This window comes from Tympanuchus pallidicinctus, unplaced genomic scaffold, assembly GCF_026119805.1.
Source record: "Tympanuchus pallidicinctus isolate F22 unplaced genomic scaffold, pur_lepc_1.0 scaffold46, whole genome shotgun sequence".
Classification (NCBI taxonomy): Eukaryota; Metazoa; Chordata; class Aves; order Galliformes; family Phasianidae; genus Tympanuchus; species Tympanuchus pallidicinctus.
This window is the reverse complement of record NW_026294765.1, coordinates 176332-193310: the sequence shown is the minus strand read 5'-3', so window position 1 is coordinate 193310 and position 16979 is coordinate 176332. Positions and strand designations below refer to the sequence as shown.

Genomic DNA, 16979 nt, shown 5'->3' with positions numbered 1-16979 from the left:
CCCCTTTCCACTCTTGGCCTTTTTTTTTTTTTCTTTTTTTCTTTCTTTTTTAAAACGTCTCTTTTTTGCTTGTTTTCCTCTTTTTTTTTTTCTTTTTAAATAGATATCTCTCTGAAATAATATATATATATATATTTTGTTTCGCCGCTTTGTTTTTTTTGTTGGTTTTTTTTTTTTTTTTTTTGTCTTTTCTCTCGGATTTTTTTTTGTGTTTTTTTTTTGTTGTTTTTTTTTCGTTGTTTTTTCTTTTTTTTTTTAACGTGTATTCGGACACAAAATAAAGCTTTGGGTTTTACATGGAAGCTCCTTTCCATGCGCTCTCCATCCCCGCCCCGCCTGCCCGTCCCACCAGCACTGGGGGAGCCCTGCCTGCCATGGGGAGATTGGGAACGTCGTCGACAGACCTATTTTTGCTTCTTTTTTCCTTTAAAAAATAAAAACAAAACAAAAAAAAAAAGGGGGGGGGAAGGTGGAGGGGAACCGGGGGGGGAATGGAAGGAAGGGAGGGGAAACGGAGAGAGAAACACCTCGAAAGAGAAAATTGGAGGAAAAAGTACTAACTAGGTTTTGTGACACCTCTCTTGTTGTTGTTTGTGGTGGTTTGTCGGTTGGTTGGGTTTGGTTTTGTTTTGTTTTGTTTTGTTTTTGGTTTAGGAGAGTCCTGGCGCGCTGCCCTCGGCCGACCCTCCTGCTACATTCAATCCCGACGCTTCGGTAGTCGAACTATCCTCAAAGTGCTGCTCTTGGCCGTTCCCCTGCACGGTGTCCTCTGATTCCTGACTCTCCCCACCTCCTTGAAATCCTCCATCCTCGGGGTTCCCCGTAGGGGTGGGCAGCCCCCCGGCATCTCTCACCCGCGGCCGTCGGCCCCTCCGGGACGGGATGCCGTTGCAGCCATCCTTTTTAAGGTGCCTGTGCAAGTGGTCAGAGCGGACGAAAGTCTTGAAGCAGCTGTCGCACTGGTAGGGCCGCAGGCCGGTGTGCACGCGCATGTGGTTCTTCAAGTCGTAGTTGTGAGCGAACGCGGCTCCGCACTGCTGGCACAAGTAGGGCTTCTCCCCCGTGTGTTTCCGCATGTGGACCTTCAGCTTGTCCTGCCTGCGTGGAGAGAAAGGACACGGGGCGGTCAGCGGGATGGGGACGCCTTCCTCCTCATCCTCATCCTCACCGTCACGAGGCCAGGACTCGGCTTCTTCCCAGAGGAAAGCGGGCAGCGAGCAAAGCGGGGGTCGGCATGAAGCCCCCCCTGAGCCGGAGGGCTCTGCAGGGCCAGGAGGCGTCCTGGCACGGAGGGAGGGATGGAAACCTCGAGGATGCAGCCGGTCCTCCTGAGGCTCCCAAAGGGAGCTGGGAAGTCGGGCCAGGCTGAGAGCAAACAACGCGGTTTTCCGAGTTGAATTCTGATCAAACCCTTCCTGAAAGATCAGCGGAGCGGCTCCTCCCCATCCGGGCACAGAGGAACCAGGAAGCAAAGCAAGCAAAAATCAGCACAAAGCTGTGGGAGATCCCTCCCCACCCAGCGGGCACAGCTCCATCCCCCCATCCCTGCACCTCTGCCCCACGCCAGGGCTCACGGCTCCCAGCACAGCCCCGGGCCATGAAGGGCAGGAGGGGGTTTGCAGCAGGCAAACTGTGACAGAGAAGGATGAACGGAGAGGGGAGAAGAGCAACACTGGAAGGGAAATCCAGATGTTCAGGCTTGGCTGCCTCAGACTGCGCCCACTGGGGCTCTGTGTGGCCAAACGCAGCCTCCCACAAGCTGGAGGCAGTGCAGGAGGGCGTATTTTAGCTTGAAACCAGCAGGGCCCCGATGCGTTATGGCCACGTTCAGGCTGGGGTGAAGGCACAGCTTCCACCCGCATCTCTGCTTGCAATGAACCAATGCCTCCTGCGAGTTGGTGGGCAGCAGGGAGGGCGGTGGAAGGGTGAAGACACGATGGGGAAGGTAGTAGGGGGAAGGTAGAAGGATGATGGAGGTGAGGGCAGCGGGATGAAGGCAGAGGGGTGAAGGCAGCACACAGAATTGCAGCAGCGATGCCATCGGCTCCTCAAAACCCCCCGCCACCAAACGAACCCCAACCCGTCCCATGGCACAGCCCCCCCCCCCCCCCCGTGCCAGCCTGTGCTCTGTGGCACTTCCATGAGGCCACAACCCAGGGGGTGGGGAGGAGGGGGGGAACGCGAGGACCTTGAACTGCTCAGGTGTGGCAGCCGGAACCTGGGTGCGGGCACACAAAGTGCAGGCAGCCCCCGGCCCCCCCGCCGTGGGCAGGGCGGCGGTGGTTGGCAGGGCAGTGAGCCGTGCTGCAGGGCTGGCATCCCGCCCCGGCATTATCTGCATTCCTCAGCTATCAAACGTGGGTCCCCGGCCGCCCGGGTGCGGCCCCGCATGGCTCTCAGGGTGCAGAGGGGACAAGGCTGGCAGGTGGAAGGCTCACAGAGCAGCCCCGCGTCCTGCTGTCACCCGCTCCGGCCCGCGATGTCTGCAGGGCTGGGAATGGCCCGCACTGCTGGGAAGCAGCTCAGTCCTGCCCAGGCGTTGAGGAGGTGAGCAGCAAGCAGAGCAGAGCAGAGCAGAGGAGAGAGGAGCGGAGCGGAGCAGGCTGGGCCATTTGGCGGCTCCTACTGCAGCCCACGCATCTCCTGGCACGGCGCGGAACCCCCGCCCTCGGCCGGCGATGGAGGACGTGAGGAATGGAAAGAGGACGTGCTGGAAGGCCGGGGCGACCCAGAGGAACCCCGACCACAGCCCACGACCCAGCGATCCCACAGCAGGTTGGTTGCTGGCTGCAAGCGGCGCCCGAGGAGCTGTGGGGTTTGTTTGGAGCCAGGTGGGCACAAACCCATCCCCAAGCACCCGGCGAGGCCACCGACGTTTCCATCGTGAGATGGAGGCGCCTCTGAACGCCTTCCTGCCGCGACGCAAGCATGGCATCACCGCACGCACCGCTCTCCCTTACCTGGTGAAGCGCACGTTGCAGATGTTGCACTCGTAGGGCTTCTCGCCGGTGTGGGTGCGGATGTGGCGCGGCAGCTTGCCAGCCCCCTGGATCACTTTAGCACAGATGGGGCACTTTTGGAATGCTTTTGCCCTGATCTTCTTCTCCACCTTTTGGGACCAGGACGGATACACGTCGCTCTCGTTCGAACTGCCAAAGTATTTCAAGTAATAATCCACGACTCCGTCGTCGTCCTTGCGCTCGTCGTCCCCGAGCTGCTGCCTCCCCACCGAGCTGATCACCTGCTGCAGCACGCTGGCAGCCAACCCGTCCACATCCCTGCCATCATCCTCCGTCTCCGCTCCGGTGGGGACGAAGCTGGGGGAGTCGCCGGCGTCCTGCTGGTCCAGGGCGGCCCCGGGAGCCACCTCCTCTTCTCCTGGCGTGCCCAGGCTTCGGCCGCTGTAATGTCCGTTCTGAGAAGGTGAGAACAAGGAGCCAGGGGCGGCCGCCGCCTCCTCCTCCTCTCTGTCCAGCCACATGGCCGAGTTGCTGTCGGGATCACAGTCATTCGCCTTTGGTCTTTCGTTGAGGGAGGCTTGCGAATAGAAGTCCAAGCCGTTGCAGTCCGTCTCCTCCTCGTCCTCTTGGCCTCGGAAGTTGAGTCTCTGAAGGTCTCTCAACTCCGGGTTGGTCCACGGAAAGCTGCCTTGGTGGCCGTTGACGGGGTTGCTCTGGAAGAACTCCAGGTACTCTTTTGCTCTGAGATGGTTCCTTTGATCAATTTGATCTACTATATCCATCTGGTCATTTTTGGCCAGAATCTTCCTGTCCAGGAGATCCGTGCAAACATCCCTCACCGCCGGGATCTCCAGCAGTTTGGCGGCGTTGAGGATGTCGTTGACGTTGGAAGTGCTGACTGTAAGGGTCGCGGTGTAGGCGAACTCCAGCAGAGCCGACAAGGCGTCGGCGCTCACAAAGTCAATCTCATACACGTTTTGCTGGTCCACCACTAACCCTGAGGTGAAGAGCTTCTTAAAGTACTGGCTGCAGGCCGCCAGGACGGAGCGGTGGGTGGGGAACTCCTGGCCTTCCACCAAGATGACCACGTCGCACAGCAGCCCGTTGTTTCGCTGCTCGTTCAGACTGCTGAGGATGTCGCTGCTGTGATCGGGGAATGGGATCCCTATGGGGCCGTCCACGCCGCCCGCCATCGTGGATGCGAAAGGCTGCGGAGAGAAGAAAGGCAATGACTCACAGGTGCTCCAACACCGAGGAAACGGATCCGCTCCGTTTGTAGGATCGTAGCATCGTCATTCATCCATGCTCATTCAGTCCAACCACCACCGTTTGCCCGTTAAACCGTGCCCACATTCAGCACCCGACCCCTCCAGCGGCTGAAGAACCCAGAGCACGCCCAGCAGCAGGCTGCTCCCCAAGGGATGCTCTCCATCACCCCAAGGTGAGGCACGACGCAGCCCAACAGCAGGAGCCGACCCTGCCGACCCAACGTCTCGCACCCTCTGGCTCTGTAAAATGGGTGCAGCGCTGCTCCCCAGCCCGCTGCCCAACACGCACACTGCAGGAGTCCTGAGAAGCTCCTCACCAAGGTGGTTTTTAAAGAACTTTATTGATCCGAAGGAGAAAGGAGCTTCTGCAGTGGGATTCGAACTCACAGCCTGCGATTTGCGGGTTATCCAGAAGGAGAGGCGTCGGTTTGGAGGGGGAACAGCCACCCAGGGGCTGAGGGCACTTTGGGGAGAGGTGCCCCGACCCCAGAGCTACAGGGCGTCCAGGTGGAACCCCGAACCTCAGCCACCAGGGCTCTGAGCTGCAATGGGAGCCCCTGGCGCTTCTGTACCCCTTCCCCTCCAGACCGCAGGCTTCAGAGGGGTCCCTCCACCTCCAAGGAGAATTTGGGCTTCGGGGTGGCAGCGGCCAGCTGTGGGGACACAAGGGGAGCGGGGCAGGGGGCTGTGCTGGGGAGGTGACCCCCGTGCTGGGCAGGGGGTTGGGAGGAGCGGGCGGACGGTGTGGGAACGGCTGTGGGGTCACGCGACCGCCCAGGGCTGGCAGGGGAAATCGCTGCTCATTCTGCTCACACAACACAGCCTTTGTGTGCCCGCCTGCGGCCGGAGCGATGCGATGGCTGAGATGGGGAGGGGGCAACGCAGCCAGCCTGGCTGGAGCCCCCCCCCCCCTCCCCCGGCAGCACTATAAACTCCACCCTGCTCCTTTCTGAGGACGCTGACCCGAGGATGTGTGACGTGACGTGGGACCTTCCGCCTTTCCACAACCAAAATCCACCACAGCTGAAGGCAGTGCTGGGCACGAGGCACAGTGAGGCGGTGCTCAGGGCCCGACAGCGTTGGGTGACACACGGAGAGGTGACGGAGCGGTGACCAACGAGCGCCCCATGGGCAAGACCAGAACCACGGCGGGGAGCTCCAGCCCCTGCCCTCCACCTCCAGGCAGCTCCTTCCTCCCCCTCGGCCCCACACAGAGCGCTGCTGTCCCAGACTGTGTGTCTCTGGTGCCACATTTCACCCCAAAGCGGCCGCGCTTCGGCTGCCAGCGCTGCGCCCTCCTGTGCAACCCAATGGGGAACTGCCAGCCTGAAATACGGCCGTTGCGCAGAGGTGCAGTGCAGCAATGCCAGAGCTCTCCTCCAAGCTCCCCAGCAGGGCTGTGACCCAAGGATGGGGCTGCGCTGCACCCAGAGCCCAACATGCTGGCAGAACAACAGCCGTGCACCCACGTGGGGCACAACGCCGTGCCACAAATCGCAGCATCCTCCAAGTGCTGCTGTGTGCCAGGAGAGGATTACTACAATAATGTTGCTATTAAAGAACAAAATAAAAAGAGGCAGCGGTTTGCTGCCCAAGGCCCAAATATCACCCTCTCCCTCACCACCAATGAGCATTTTTCCCCCTCTATGAACAGCTCACCCCTATTATGGGTCACACAATGCCAGCCCTTGTCTCTCCATGCACACTCCGGGAGCCATCACCCCGGCTGCCCTCTCCTCCTCACAGCCACGAGGGCAGACCTGCAGGCAGAGCATCCCGCAGCCTCCAGCACGGAGCCTGGGAAGGGGGGGTGGGCACAGAGCAGGGCTGTGCCCGCCGGGGGGGTGAAGGCTGCTGCAGCTCCTCCACGGTGCCATTAAAATTCTGCTGCTCCCGAGCAGGAATGCGCTGTCGGCGGTTTAGAGCCAAACTATCCAAATTATGTGGACCTGCCAAGCAGATGCGTGCTCTGAGGCGAAGACCCTGCGCTCGGACAGGAACAAACGTGTGGTTATCATGCAAAAGGGTGCTGATGCTTTTTTGCCCTCTTACTCCCCACCCGACTCAATGCCCCTATTTCAGTCCTGCAACAAGAAATCCCTTCTATCCCACCCGGGCAGCACGTCTGGGGCAGAGCACAGGAAGAGACGCGTGACAGACAGAGATCACGCAGCCATTGATGTGCAGAGATCAGAGCAGCGTCCCACACAGGGCTCTGCACGGACAATCTGCCCCTGTGTGCTGCTGCCAGACACCCCCTGCCCCCCCCGGCCCCTTCCGAAGGCGGCTGCCCTCATTCCCCAGCACCCTGGCTCTCCACGGGGTCTCATCACCGCAGTTTTAATGGACAGATCATCTCAGGAGCCGAACACGGTGACGGTGGGTTCCATCAGCTCCCAAATCACACAGCAGCACAAAGCCAACCAGCCTCCCCTCAGCCCTGCTTTCACAGCACCCCTTCCAGCAGGTCCACCCAGAGCAGAGCTTCGGGGTCTCCCCGCTCCAACACCCCGTGCCCCGATGTCAAAACCAAGCCAGCTGCTGCGCCCCACCGCCCAGCTACAGCGACAACCGCCTCCATTTCCACGGCTCCAACTCACACCCGCACCAGGTAGGCAAAGCAGCCAGGACTGCCCTCACTGCTGCCAGGTCCAACCTGCCGGGGAGGTTTGCCTCTCCCTCCTGCCTGCAGGGGAAGCCCCAGCACAGCCCTGCTCCACACCTGCACGGGGAACTGCCCCCGAACCCCACGGATCCCTCGGCACGGAGCCGCATCCCACGACCTCGTGCTGAGCGAAAGGGATGGAACTCAGAGCCTCGGTGAGCATCGGGAGAACCTTCCCAGCCACCAACAGCAGAGAAGCTGAGTTCTCATTCCTGGTGGAAGGACTCCCCGTGCGATGCTGGGAGCTGCTCCCCGTGGGCTGAGCGCAGGGCAGCCCCCCCTGTCAGCCATTTCCTAGCCGAGAGCGGCTGCATCCTGTGCTCGCTCAGAGGGCCGATACCTTCGGAGCATTAACTGGGCCTGGAGGAGCTGCATCAACCCCTGGGGATGCAGAAACCCCAACAGTGCACCTTGTTTGGGTGCTGTGGGTGTGCGACCACCAGCAGTGAGCCGCGCAGGTGACACACGCAGTGCCTCGCCACTCCCGGACAGACAGGTTTGGGGTGTGATTCAGCAACCCCTGCACCTCAGGCAAACCCAACAGAGCCGTGTATAATCGTTGTACAACTCGACACTCCCAGCTCTCACCGCGGGGAGAAGAGCAGCAGAACCCCACGTCGTCAGCCTGCATGGAGCAGGGCTCCAAACCAGCAGTGCCAGAAGGAGCAGTGGGAGATGGATGCGATGCGCTGTGCTTGGAGCTGGGCGCTGCCACGGCCACGTCTCAGGCTGGGAGTCCTCCAGGAGGCCATAAGGGATGCTGCCACAGAAGAAAAGGCTTCCTGCTCTCCCCCAAAACTCCAGGATCAAAGCACTTGCCATGTGATCCCCAGAAGGAATGGGTTCTTCTGTCACATGAGCATGGGAAGGGTGAGCGCCTGTGAGGATGGGGCCGCGCCGTCCCACTCAGCACCTCCAGCCCAACCCACAGCACGACAGCAGCAGAACCAGAACAGGAAAAGCCACAGCAGCACAGAGCCACCGTGGCACAGCCCAGTGCTTCAGCAGGGGAAAATGGCTCAGCACCTCTTAGGATCCCAAACAAGAGGAGATTTGGGGCTGATGTCACCGGGGAACCCTTTGCTCGGAGGGCGGTGAGGTGCTGGCACTGCACAGAGCAGCGGGTGCCCCATCCCAGAGCACCGAGGACACAGCGGGGGCTGCTGCCCATCACTGGGTGCCCCCAGGCTTATGGGGCTCCGACCAGCCCCACACCAGGCCCCATTCGCACAGCACGCGGCCATTTGCACCACTGACAGCCACAACGAGGCCATGTTAACGCTTCTCCTATGTTGCAAGGTTAGCTTCAACTGGTTGCTCCACCCAGACCTCCTTGCCAATTTTCTCCTTTGTCATCAGAGACCGTATTTAATCCAGCAGGAATGTGCCTCCACTGAAGCCACTGTAGGAATGGGTTCGAGAGGTGGTCACAGCACCCAGCATTGGGACGGAGTGGGCTTTAAGGTTCCTTCTTCCAACCCAAACCACGCCACGCTCCTGGGATTCCGTGCTGAAAGCCTCCATCACCTGCACTGCTGTAACGCTGCACTGATATGGGACAGAGCATCCGCCAGAGCAGGTCTGGAGCCCCACGTAACCACAGCTCCTGCCCTGAGCCCACACCCACCCACCACCCCCAGCCCCACCACCAAGGCTGCGGCCCTGTGGGCACGCAGACGGCTCTGGTCCTCCCTGCTGCAGCCCACACACGCTGCCCTCCATTGCCTGAAAACACCAGAGCACAGCTTACAGGGTCAGGAAGGCCGTGCAGCCTGCATTAATGCAAGCTGCTTGCTGTGCTGCCGAGCCCAGCTCTCTAAAAGCCAAAGCTGAGCGTGCCCACACGATGGGTTTTCTCCCACAGAGCTCTGCTGCTGCCATCCAGCAACACGTCAGCTCCCTGCAAAACCACAGGGGGGTTTCGAGAGATCCTCAGCCCCGCTGCTGGGGAGGACCTGACAGCATCGGGTGTTCAAAGAGGGGAAAAAATAAAACAAAACACGAAAGCGGAGTTGGTTTCAGTGCTGCCCAAAGAAGCAGCTGCTCCTGGAAGTGCTGGGCGACACGGGGAGGGGAAGGTTGCTCTGTGAGCTCAGGAGCCCCACCAAGCTGGGGGTGCTGGGGAACACATGGGCAATTCTTCAGCCCCGAAAAAAAGAACCGAAACATCCGCCAGCATTAAGCCCTGCTGAGGGACGAGGCATGCAAAGGAACAGAGCACCTCTGCAGTGCTGCAATGCTCACAGTCCCAGCCCCCTGTCACAGAACCACAGAAAGGCCTGGGTTGAAAAGGACCTCAAAGATCCCCAAGTTTTAACCCCCCTGCTGTGTGCAGGTCACCAACCAGCAGCCCAGGCTGCCCAGAGCCACATCCAGCCTGGCCCTGAATGCCTGCAGGGCTGGGGCATCCACAGCCTCCTTGGGCAACCTGTTCCAATGCGTTCCATGGCGCTGTGCTCCTTCCCTCGGCACACGAGAGGGCAGCGTGGGTTCGGAGGGAGGAACGCCGTGCTGGTACCATGCACACACGGCTGCCTGTTGGGGCACGAGGCTGCTGGAGCCACGACCTGTAGCTACAAGCCCACGCTCGGCACCGGCCCAGCTCTGTGCTGGGGAAGCATTGAGCAAACAAACCAAACAGGGCACAAAACAGCCCGGAGATGGACTCGATGCTTTGCAGTTTGCCAATGGGAAATCTGTAGGGGGGAAATAAGGAGCGCTCCTCAGTGCACAGCTCGAGTTTGGCAGCAGGATGTGTGCAGTGCAGCGCTGGGGGGCGACGGTGGAGAGGACTTCAGGTGGCGGCAGGGGGGCAGCAGGTGAACATCCCAGCTGCTCGGCAGCGGGGAGCCGTGCCCTGAGCCCACAGCAGGAGCAGTTCTGCTATGGGCGCTGCCGTGAGGGAACCCGCTGGCAGAGGGCTGCGCCCCCCAGCACCGCACGCCTCCGTGCATTTTTAAGGGGCAGGGCCTCAAAGCGAAGCCGCCGTGCCCGGGGATCTGCAGCGCATCTCACCAACGCGCCCTTGGCTCCCACCCGCAGCGCAGGGCAGCTCGCGCCCGTGTCCAGTTTCTCACGCCTTGTCGCGTCCAGTCAGGACGCCCAGCTCCCTTCCACACGCAGCCGGCCGCCTCCCCACGGCCCACCAAAGGCTTTCGGAGCCCCTCACGCAGCACAGAGCCGCAGCTCAGGGTTGCCTCCAGCACCCACAGCGGCCGCGCCATGAGAGCTGCACGCAGGCTCTGCCCCGAGAGCCAGGCAGGGAAACTGAAACGACGCACAGAGGGAAGATGATACGGCTCCAGAGCTGGAGGAGCAGCAGCCAAACACCCCGTGTGCTCCAGCAGCGGCACGGCTGACCCCATTTCCTTCTGCCCCACGTCCCCATCGTCCCCAGGTATGGAACGGAGCCATAAACCAACCCTGCTCCCAAGCGGAGAGGGGCACGGGGAGAGCAGCCCAGACAGCGACTCGCTACCTCTCCTTGAATTGAGTTCATCAAAAGGGTTTTAATTACAGATTGAAACCGGTCCCTTCCACTTGAGGTTAGGGCTGGTGGAGAGCGGAGTTCAGAGCGGCTGTTATTGCTTTGGCTAAGCCAGATAACAAGTAGGTGTCTAATTGTCACAGAAGTCTTCTCTTTCACTAAACGCAGCATCCCGAGACTGGGAAAGAGCCCTCGAGTGTCAGTTTTAATCAAGATAAAGCCACAGCTCTGAGCATTTCGGCTCTGTCTCATGCACAGGTGAGGAAACTCAGGCACCCGTTCCCTGTGTGGCCACAGACCACCATTCCCAGGGCCAGAACACAGCGAGGAGAGCAGAAAGACAAGAACACAATTAAATTAAAGGCAGGATGAGAGTCAGCAGAGCGGCGGGCAACGAAGAGCAACTTTCATTCACCACCGGGTTCAGCCCTCGCCCCACAAACCCCCCCCAAACTGCTGACACACTGAAGGCTTGGTGGAAAAATCCCACCATCTCAGCCACGTTTGGGCTCCTCCTCGCTGCCTCCCTCCCCAGGACAAGCCAGAACAGGGGCCACAATGAATATTAAACGAGAACGGCTCCTGTTTAATGAACCGCTCCATTTCTCTCACTTTATTGCTTTGGAAGAGTGGTTGAAAGGCATTATCTCCAGCAAGCTTCACAATTCTCAGGCCAGCCCATCCCTCTGCCTGAGAAACCACCTCGGTTGCCCGGACAGTGCAGTTCTCCATCAGGACCACGAGAAACAACAACATTTCCTTTAACGAAGTAACAACAAAAGCGACACCAGCAACCTTTCTGCAACGCTGGGACGACCTCCCAGCTGCCGTAAATCCTTCCGGGCCGAGGCCTCCTGTACAGATGTCTCTAAAGCACTTGCATCACGAGCTGCGGTCCGGAGAGCCGGGATGATGAAAAGCAGAGAGCAGCCAACTGAGAGCAGCAGCAAAGCTGAACTGCGAGGAGCTGAGCCGTGCCCCGTGGGAAGCAGGACCGCATCAGTGACCGCAGGCTGAGCACGTGAACGAGGGCAGCGACGGGAGATCCGTGCAGCCCGGCCGGCACCGGCCGCCTCTCCCAGCAGCTCCTCCATCCAAAGCACGGGCAGCCCCACCGGCACCCCCAGCCCGGGATTTCCTTCCGCACAAGGCAGCGGTAGCCTTCGGCCCTACACGAGGGTGATGGAGCTCCGGGCTCGGCCTCGAGGCCCGGCGGTGGCTCAGAGCATCGAGGCCTCGGCAGCGGCTCGGTGTCACAGCCGCAGCCCCGCACACAGCCGGGCCGGCGGCCCGCAGCCCCGCACGAACCGAGGGCAGAACGCAGGGAGGTGGGCGCCGGAGGGAGGCGGAAGGAGGGGACGGCACCCGAATGGAAAAACCCCAGGAAACCGAAGCCGGCCGGCGCGGCCTAACGGCCAAACCCCCCCGGCGGGCCGCGGCGACCTTGGGGTGCGCGGGGACCGGAGCGGGGGAAGCCGGCGGGGAGGCGGGCGGCACGGCGGCCCCGAGGGACCCCACCCTGCGGCCCCCACCGCCCCCCCGTCCCTCCCCTCCGCCTCCCTCCCACCGCGGCCGGCGGGGCCCACAGGGAGCCTTGGCCGGGCGCCACGACCCCACCCCTTCCCCGGGCTGCGCCGCGCCAATGGAGGCCGGGAGGAGGGCGGGCGGTGGGGGGGGGGGGCGGGGAGGGGGGGGCGGCGAGGCGAGGCCCCGGCCCTACGGCCTCCACCCGCGGCCTCTTCCGAGCCGAGAGGCTTCGAGCGCGGCCCGGCTTCACCCCGAGCCCCCGCCCCGCCGCTGGGCCGGGCCTGAGGGTGCGGAGCGGGGGGGTTTGCGGAGAGGAGGAAGCGCGGCCCCGCTCAGCTCAGCCCCCACCGCCCGCCCGGGCCGCGCCGCGCTGCCCTCCGCCACCCCGCACCCCGCGCGCCCGCCATTGGCCCCGGGCGGCGGCGTGGGGCGGGGCTCGAGGGGCGGAGGGCGCGTCCCGATTGGCTCCACCCGCCGCCCATCACCGCGCCTCCCACTCGCCGCGCGCGGGGCGCACGCCGGGAGCTGTAGTCCGAGCGCCCCCTGCACCTGCGGCCCGGCGGGGCGGCGAAGACTACGACTCCCAGGAGCCCCCGCGCCGCGCACCCCCCCACCCCCTCCCCAACACGCACCCCGCAGGGCCCTTCCCCCCCCCCTCCGCGACCCCCCCCCCCCCCAGCACGGCCCGGCCAAGTACAACGTATGCACCCGAGCGGGGGGGAAACGGAGGGGGGGGTATCAAAGCTCCCCCCCCCCCCCCAGCCCCAATTTACGCCCCTTCCCCACACCCCCTCCCTTAACCCAAACCCCCCCTTCCTCCCCACGCACCCCTATCCCACCCCCCCCGCACCCCCCCGTACCGGGCCGTGCCGCGCTGTCCGAGGAGCGGAGGGGGCTGCGCCGAGCCGGGCCGGGCCGGGCCGAGCCGTGCGGGCGGAGCAGGCTGTGGCCGCCCCGCGGGAGCTGCTCGCCGAGGCCCCGTATGCGGCTCCTTCCTGCTCCGGCCGGGGCCGCCCCGCTCTTAAAGGGGCCGCGCCCGCCCCGCCGCCCCCCGCGCCGCCCCCGCGTTGAGGGCGGGGACCCCCCACACCCCCCCTTCCCTCTTCCCCTCCCCGCGTGGGGGGGGGCCGTTCCCTCACCGCCCGCCCCGTTCTGCGCGTGTGGCCGCGTGTCCCCGTCAGCCGCCCCCCGCCCGTCACCCCGCGCCGCCTTTCTCCCCCCATCCGTCCCGTCCCCGCGTCCCCTCCGTCCTCCCCCCTCACGCGGGAAGGGGAGGTCCCCACGAGGCGGGGGGGAAGGAAAGGGGGGGGGGACGACACGGATCAACCGCACGTGCACCTGCGGGGACCCCCCCCCCCCCCCCCGGCACGTTATCGGGGGTCCACCATTAGGTTTCAGAGTTAACAGCTCCTGCTGCCCGCCGGGCTCGGCCGCAGAAACACCTGTCCGTGTGCCCCCCCCCCCCCCATGTGTTACCTGGGGAGGCAAAATTGAACAGAAGAGAGTGAAATAGAGGGAAAATATCGAAATGTCACATAAACGTCCGTAATCTTTACATACATACCCTAAAAATAGACGTGTGCCATAGGAAGAAACGGCCAGAAGTGGCTGCTGACCCCCCCATAGAACCCCCTCTTTACCCACCCCCCCCGGCAGGGCAGCACTTTCTTTTCCCTTAAATAATCCCACTCTGCTCCTCCTGGGGGTGGGCGGCACAGTGAGGACTCTGTGCTCACCGCCCACCCCCGTGCCCACATCCGGCTGGAGGGGGGGGGGGGGTCCTGTGGGAGCTTTTAATGAGGTGGGGGGTGGAGAGGGGGGTCGGCACCCTTCACCCCTGTTTTGCAGATGGGGAAACTGAGGCAGCGCTGTGTGTGAGCACCGAGAGGCTGTGGGGCCCAACCCCACCCGTGGGTGAGGGGGGGATCCGGCCCCCCCCCCCCAGCTGTGCCCTGCCACGCACCAGCACCCACTGCTTTCATTTTCCCCCATGCAGCACCTCCGGAAAACAGCACAGCCAGGGGTGACCCCAAACACCTCCCCAGGGCGGGGGCATCCCAAAACCACCTGCATGTGGTGCCGTGGGCCGTGCCAAGACATGGGGGTCCCCCTTCTCCAGCCCCACGGCCCCACTGTGATGGGACCCGGTGAGGGGGCGCGGGGTCTCGAGACAATTATTTCCCAGGATCCGGAATCGTTTTCCAGCTATCTGCCCAAATTTGGGGCTGATTGAAGTGCTGCTGAGGCTGGAGCAGCCCGGGGCTCCCAGCAGAGCTCAGCCAGGCTCTGCAATCCGTGCAGCACTGGGATTTATGGCATCGCCTCCCTCTCAGCCCACATCCACCCCAATGGGACGGGGTTGGATCGGTTCCCTGCCTCAGCCACCCAAGGGTTAACACCAACCGGGACAAACCAGAAGACCCTGCAAATACGAAGTGCCGTTTATTACGATTATTATTTTTCCATGATGAAAATATCGAGTTGTTGTGTTTGGTTTTCGGTTTTGTTTTTTAATAAGTTGTGGCAGCAGAACGCTCGATGGGCTCTTCCCTTCCAAAACCCAACGCTGAAGCGAAAGAAACCTCAAAAATACCTTAATGTTCTGTGTGTCATCCGACTCCCCACCTTCAGAGCCATAAATCCATAACCGGAGTGATAAATCCATAACCAGACCTATAAACCCGTGACTGGACCTATAAATCTATAATGGCACCGATAAATCCATGAGCAGATGGGTAAATCCATAACCCGACCGATAACTTCATTACCAAACTGATAAACTCACGACTGGACTGATAAATCCAGAACCAAACCAATAAACCCATGACCAGACCTGTATGTCCATAACTGGACCTGTGATCCGTGACTGGACCAATAAACCCATAACGGGATCAAGAAACCCATGACCAGGTCTACGAATCCATAACTGGACCGATCGACCCATAAGCAGACCAAGAAATCCATAAGCAGCCGGATAAATCCATAACTGGACCAACAAACCCACGACCAGACCCACAAAGCCATGACAGGTCCACGAGCTGACTGATCAATCCATAAACAGACCGATGAACCCATAACTGGCTCGATAAATCCAGGAGCAGATGGATAAATCCGATCCGGACCAATAAACCCAAGACTGAACCAACAAATCCATAAGCAGACCTATAAATCCATGAGCGGAGCAATAAACCCATTCCAGGACCAACAGATCCATAACCAGACCCACAAACCCACGGCCGGACCGACACATTCGTGTCTGAACCCATAAACCCATCGTCAGACTGCGAAACCCATAACCAGATGGACACATCCCCAGCTGGCCTGATAAACCCGCGACTGGACCAATAAACCTATAACCAGACCAATGAACGCGTGATCAGAACATAAAACCCATAACTGAACCAATAAACCCGTGATCCAACTGATGAATCCATGAGTGTCCAATAAACCCATAACCAGACCAATAGATCCATAACCAGACCTATAAACCCATAACCAGGAGGATAAACCCATGATCAACCCTATAAACCCAGGACTGGATCAGTAAGACCATGAACAGCCCTACAAACCCATGGCCCTACATGGCTCTGTAAACTTATGAGCAGCCCCACAGACCCATAACCAACCTACAAACCCATAACCAGCTCACAGACCTGTAACCAGCCCCACAGATCCATGAGCAGCCCTATAAGCCCATGACCCATGAGCAGCCCCACAGACTCATAACCAACCCTATAGACCCATAATCATCCCTACAAACCCAAGAGCAGCCCTGCGAACCCATAACCAACCCTACAAACCCATGACCAGCCCTACAAACCCATACCCATAACTGTACAAATCCATTACCAACCCTACTCACCCATAAGCAGCCCTACAAACTCACAACCAGCCTACAAGTCCACAACCAACCCCACAGACTGATGGCCCTACAAACCCATGGCTCTACAAGCCCATGAGCAGCCCCACAGACCAGTAACCAACCCTACAAACCCATAACCAGCCCTACAAACACATGGCCCTACAAGTCCATGAGCAGCCTCTCAGACCCATAACCAACCCTACAAACACATGAGCAGCCCTACAAACTCATAACCAACCCTACAAACCCATGAGCAGTCCTACAAAACCATGACCAGCCCTGCAGACCCATAACCAACCCTACAAACACATGAGCAGCCCTACAAACCTATAAGCAACCCTATAAATCCATAACCAACCTTAGAAACCCATGAGCAGCCCCACAGACCCATAGCCAACCCTACAAACCCATAACCAGCCTTACAAAACCATGGCCCTACAAGCCCATGAGCAGCCCTACAAACCCATGGCCCTACAAAACCATGACCAACCCTACAAACCCATTGCCCTACAAGCACATGAGTAGCCTCACAGAGCCATAATCAACCCTACAAACCCATGAGCAGTCCTACAAAACTATGACCAACCCCATAAATCCATAACCAACCTCAGAAATCCATGAGCAGCCCCACAGACCCATAACCAGCCCTATAAACCCATGGCCCTACAGACCCATGAGCAGCCCTACAAATCCATGGCCCTACAAACCCATAACTGGGCCAATGAACCCATCAGCAACCCTACAACCCCACAAGCAGTCATACAACCTCATAAGCAGCCCTACCACCCCATAAGCAGCCCTACAACCCCACAAGCAGCCCTACCACTCCACAGGCAGCCCTACCACCCCATAAGCAGCCCTACCTCCCCATAAGCAGCCCTACCTCCCCATAAGCAGCCCTACCACTCCACAGGCAGCCCTACCACCCCACAAGCAGCTCTACCACCCCACAAGCAGCCCTACCACCCCACAAGCAGCCCCCAGCCCCACTCCCACCCAGCACTGAGGACCCCGCACCCACGGCAGCTCCTCAAAGCCCGCTGTGCGCTCCCTCCCATCACACACACTCGCACACACGGTTTTAACCCCACTGAAGGCATTTCCGAGATAAAAACAACAATAATTAAGAAAGAAAATAAAAGAAAACAACAAAAGAAGAGCGGAATGAATTGGCCGCGTTTCCTAAAGGGGGCACAGAGCTCGGGGTCGG

General features: G+C 60.4%; 1 protein-coding gene and 1 long non-coding RNA gene across 3 annotated transcripts; both read right to left on the bottom strand.

Moving 5' to 3' along the window:
* Positions 1–564: 564 nt before the first annotated feature.
* On the bottom strand, positions 565–12908 carry ZBTB7A (zinc finger and BTB domain containing 7A). 2 transcript variants are annotated; one of them, XM_052702727.1, is made up of 3 exons: positions 12768–12908; positions 2961–4168; positions 565–1098 (listed from the first exon to the last, which is right to left on the bottom strand). In XM_052702727.1, exons 2-3 carry the CDS (start codon positions 4151–4153, stop codon positions 651–653), a joined length of 1641 nt encoding a protein of 546 aa, XP_052558687.1. In that variant the 5' UTR covers positions 4154–4168; positions 12768–12908; the 3' UTR covers positions 565–650. The 2 variants fall into 2 exon arrangements, with proteins under 2 accessions (XP_052558687.1, XP_052558688.1); XM_052702728.1 differs by lacking the exon at positions 12768–12908 and having other exon boundaries at positions 2961–5835.
* Positions 12909–14071: 1163 nt separating this feature from the next.
* Positions 14072–16727, bottom strand: LOC128090425 (uncharacterized). Its single transcript, XR_008210940.1, has 3 exons — positions 16696–16727; positions 16260–16535; positions 14072–16187 (listed from the first exon to the last, which is right to left on the bottom strand). It is a non-coding gene; the product is annotated as an uncharacterized LOC128090425 (long non-coding RNA).
* Positions 16728–16979: the final 252 nt, after the last annotated feature.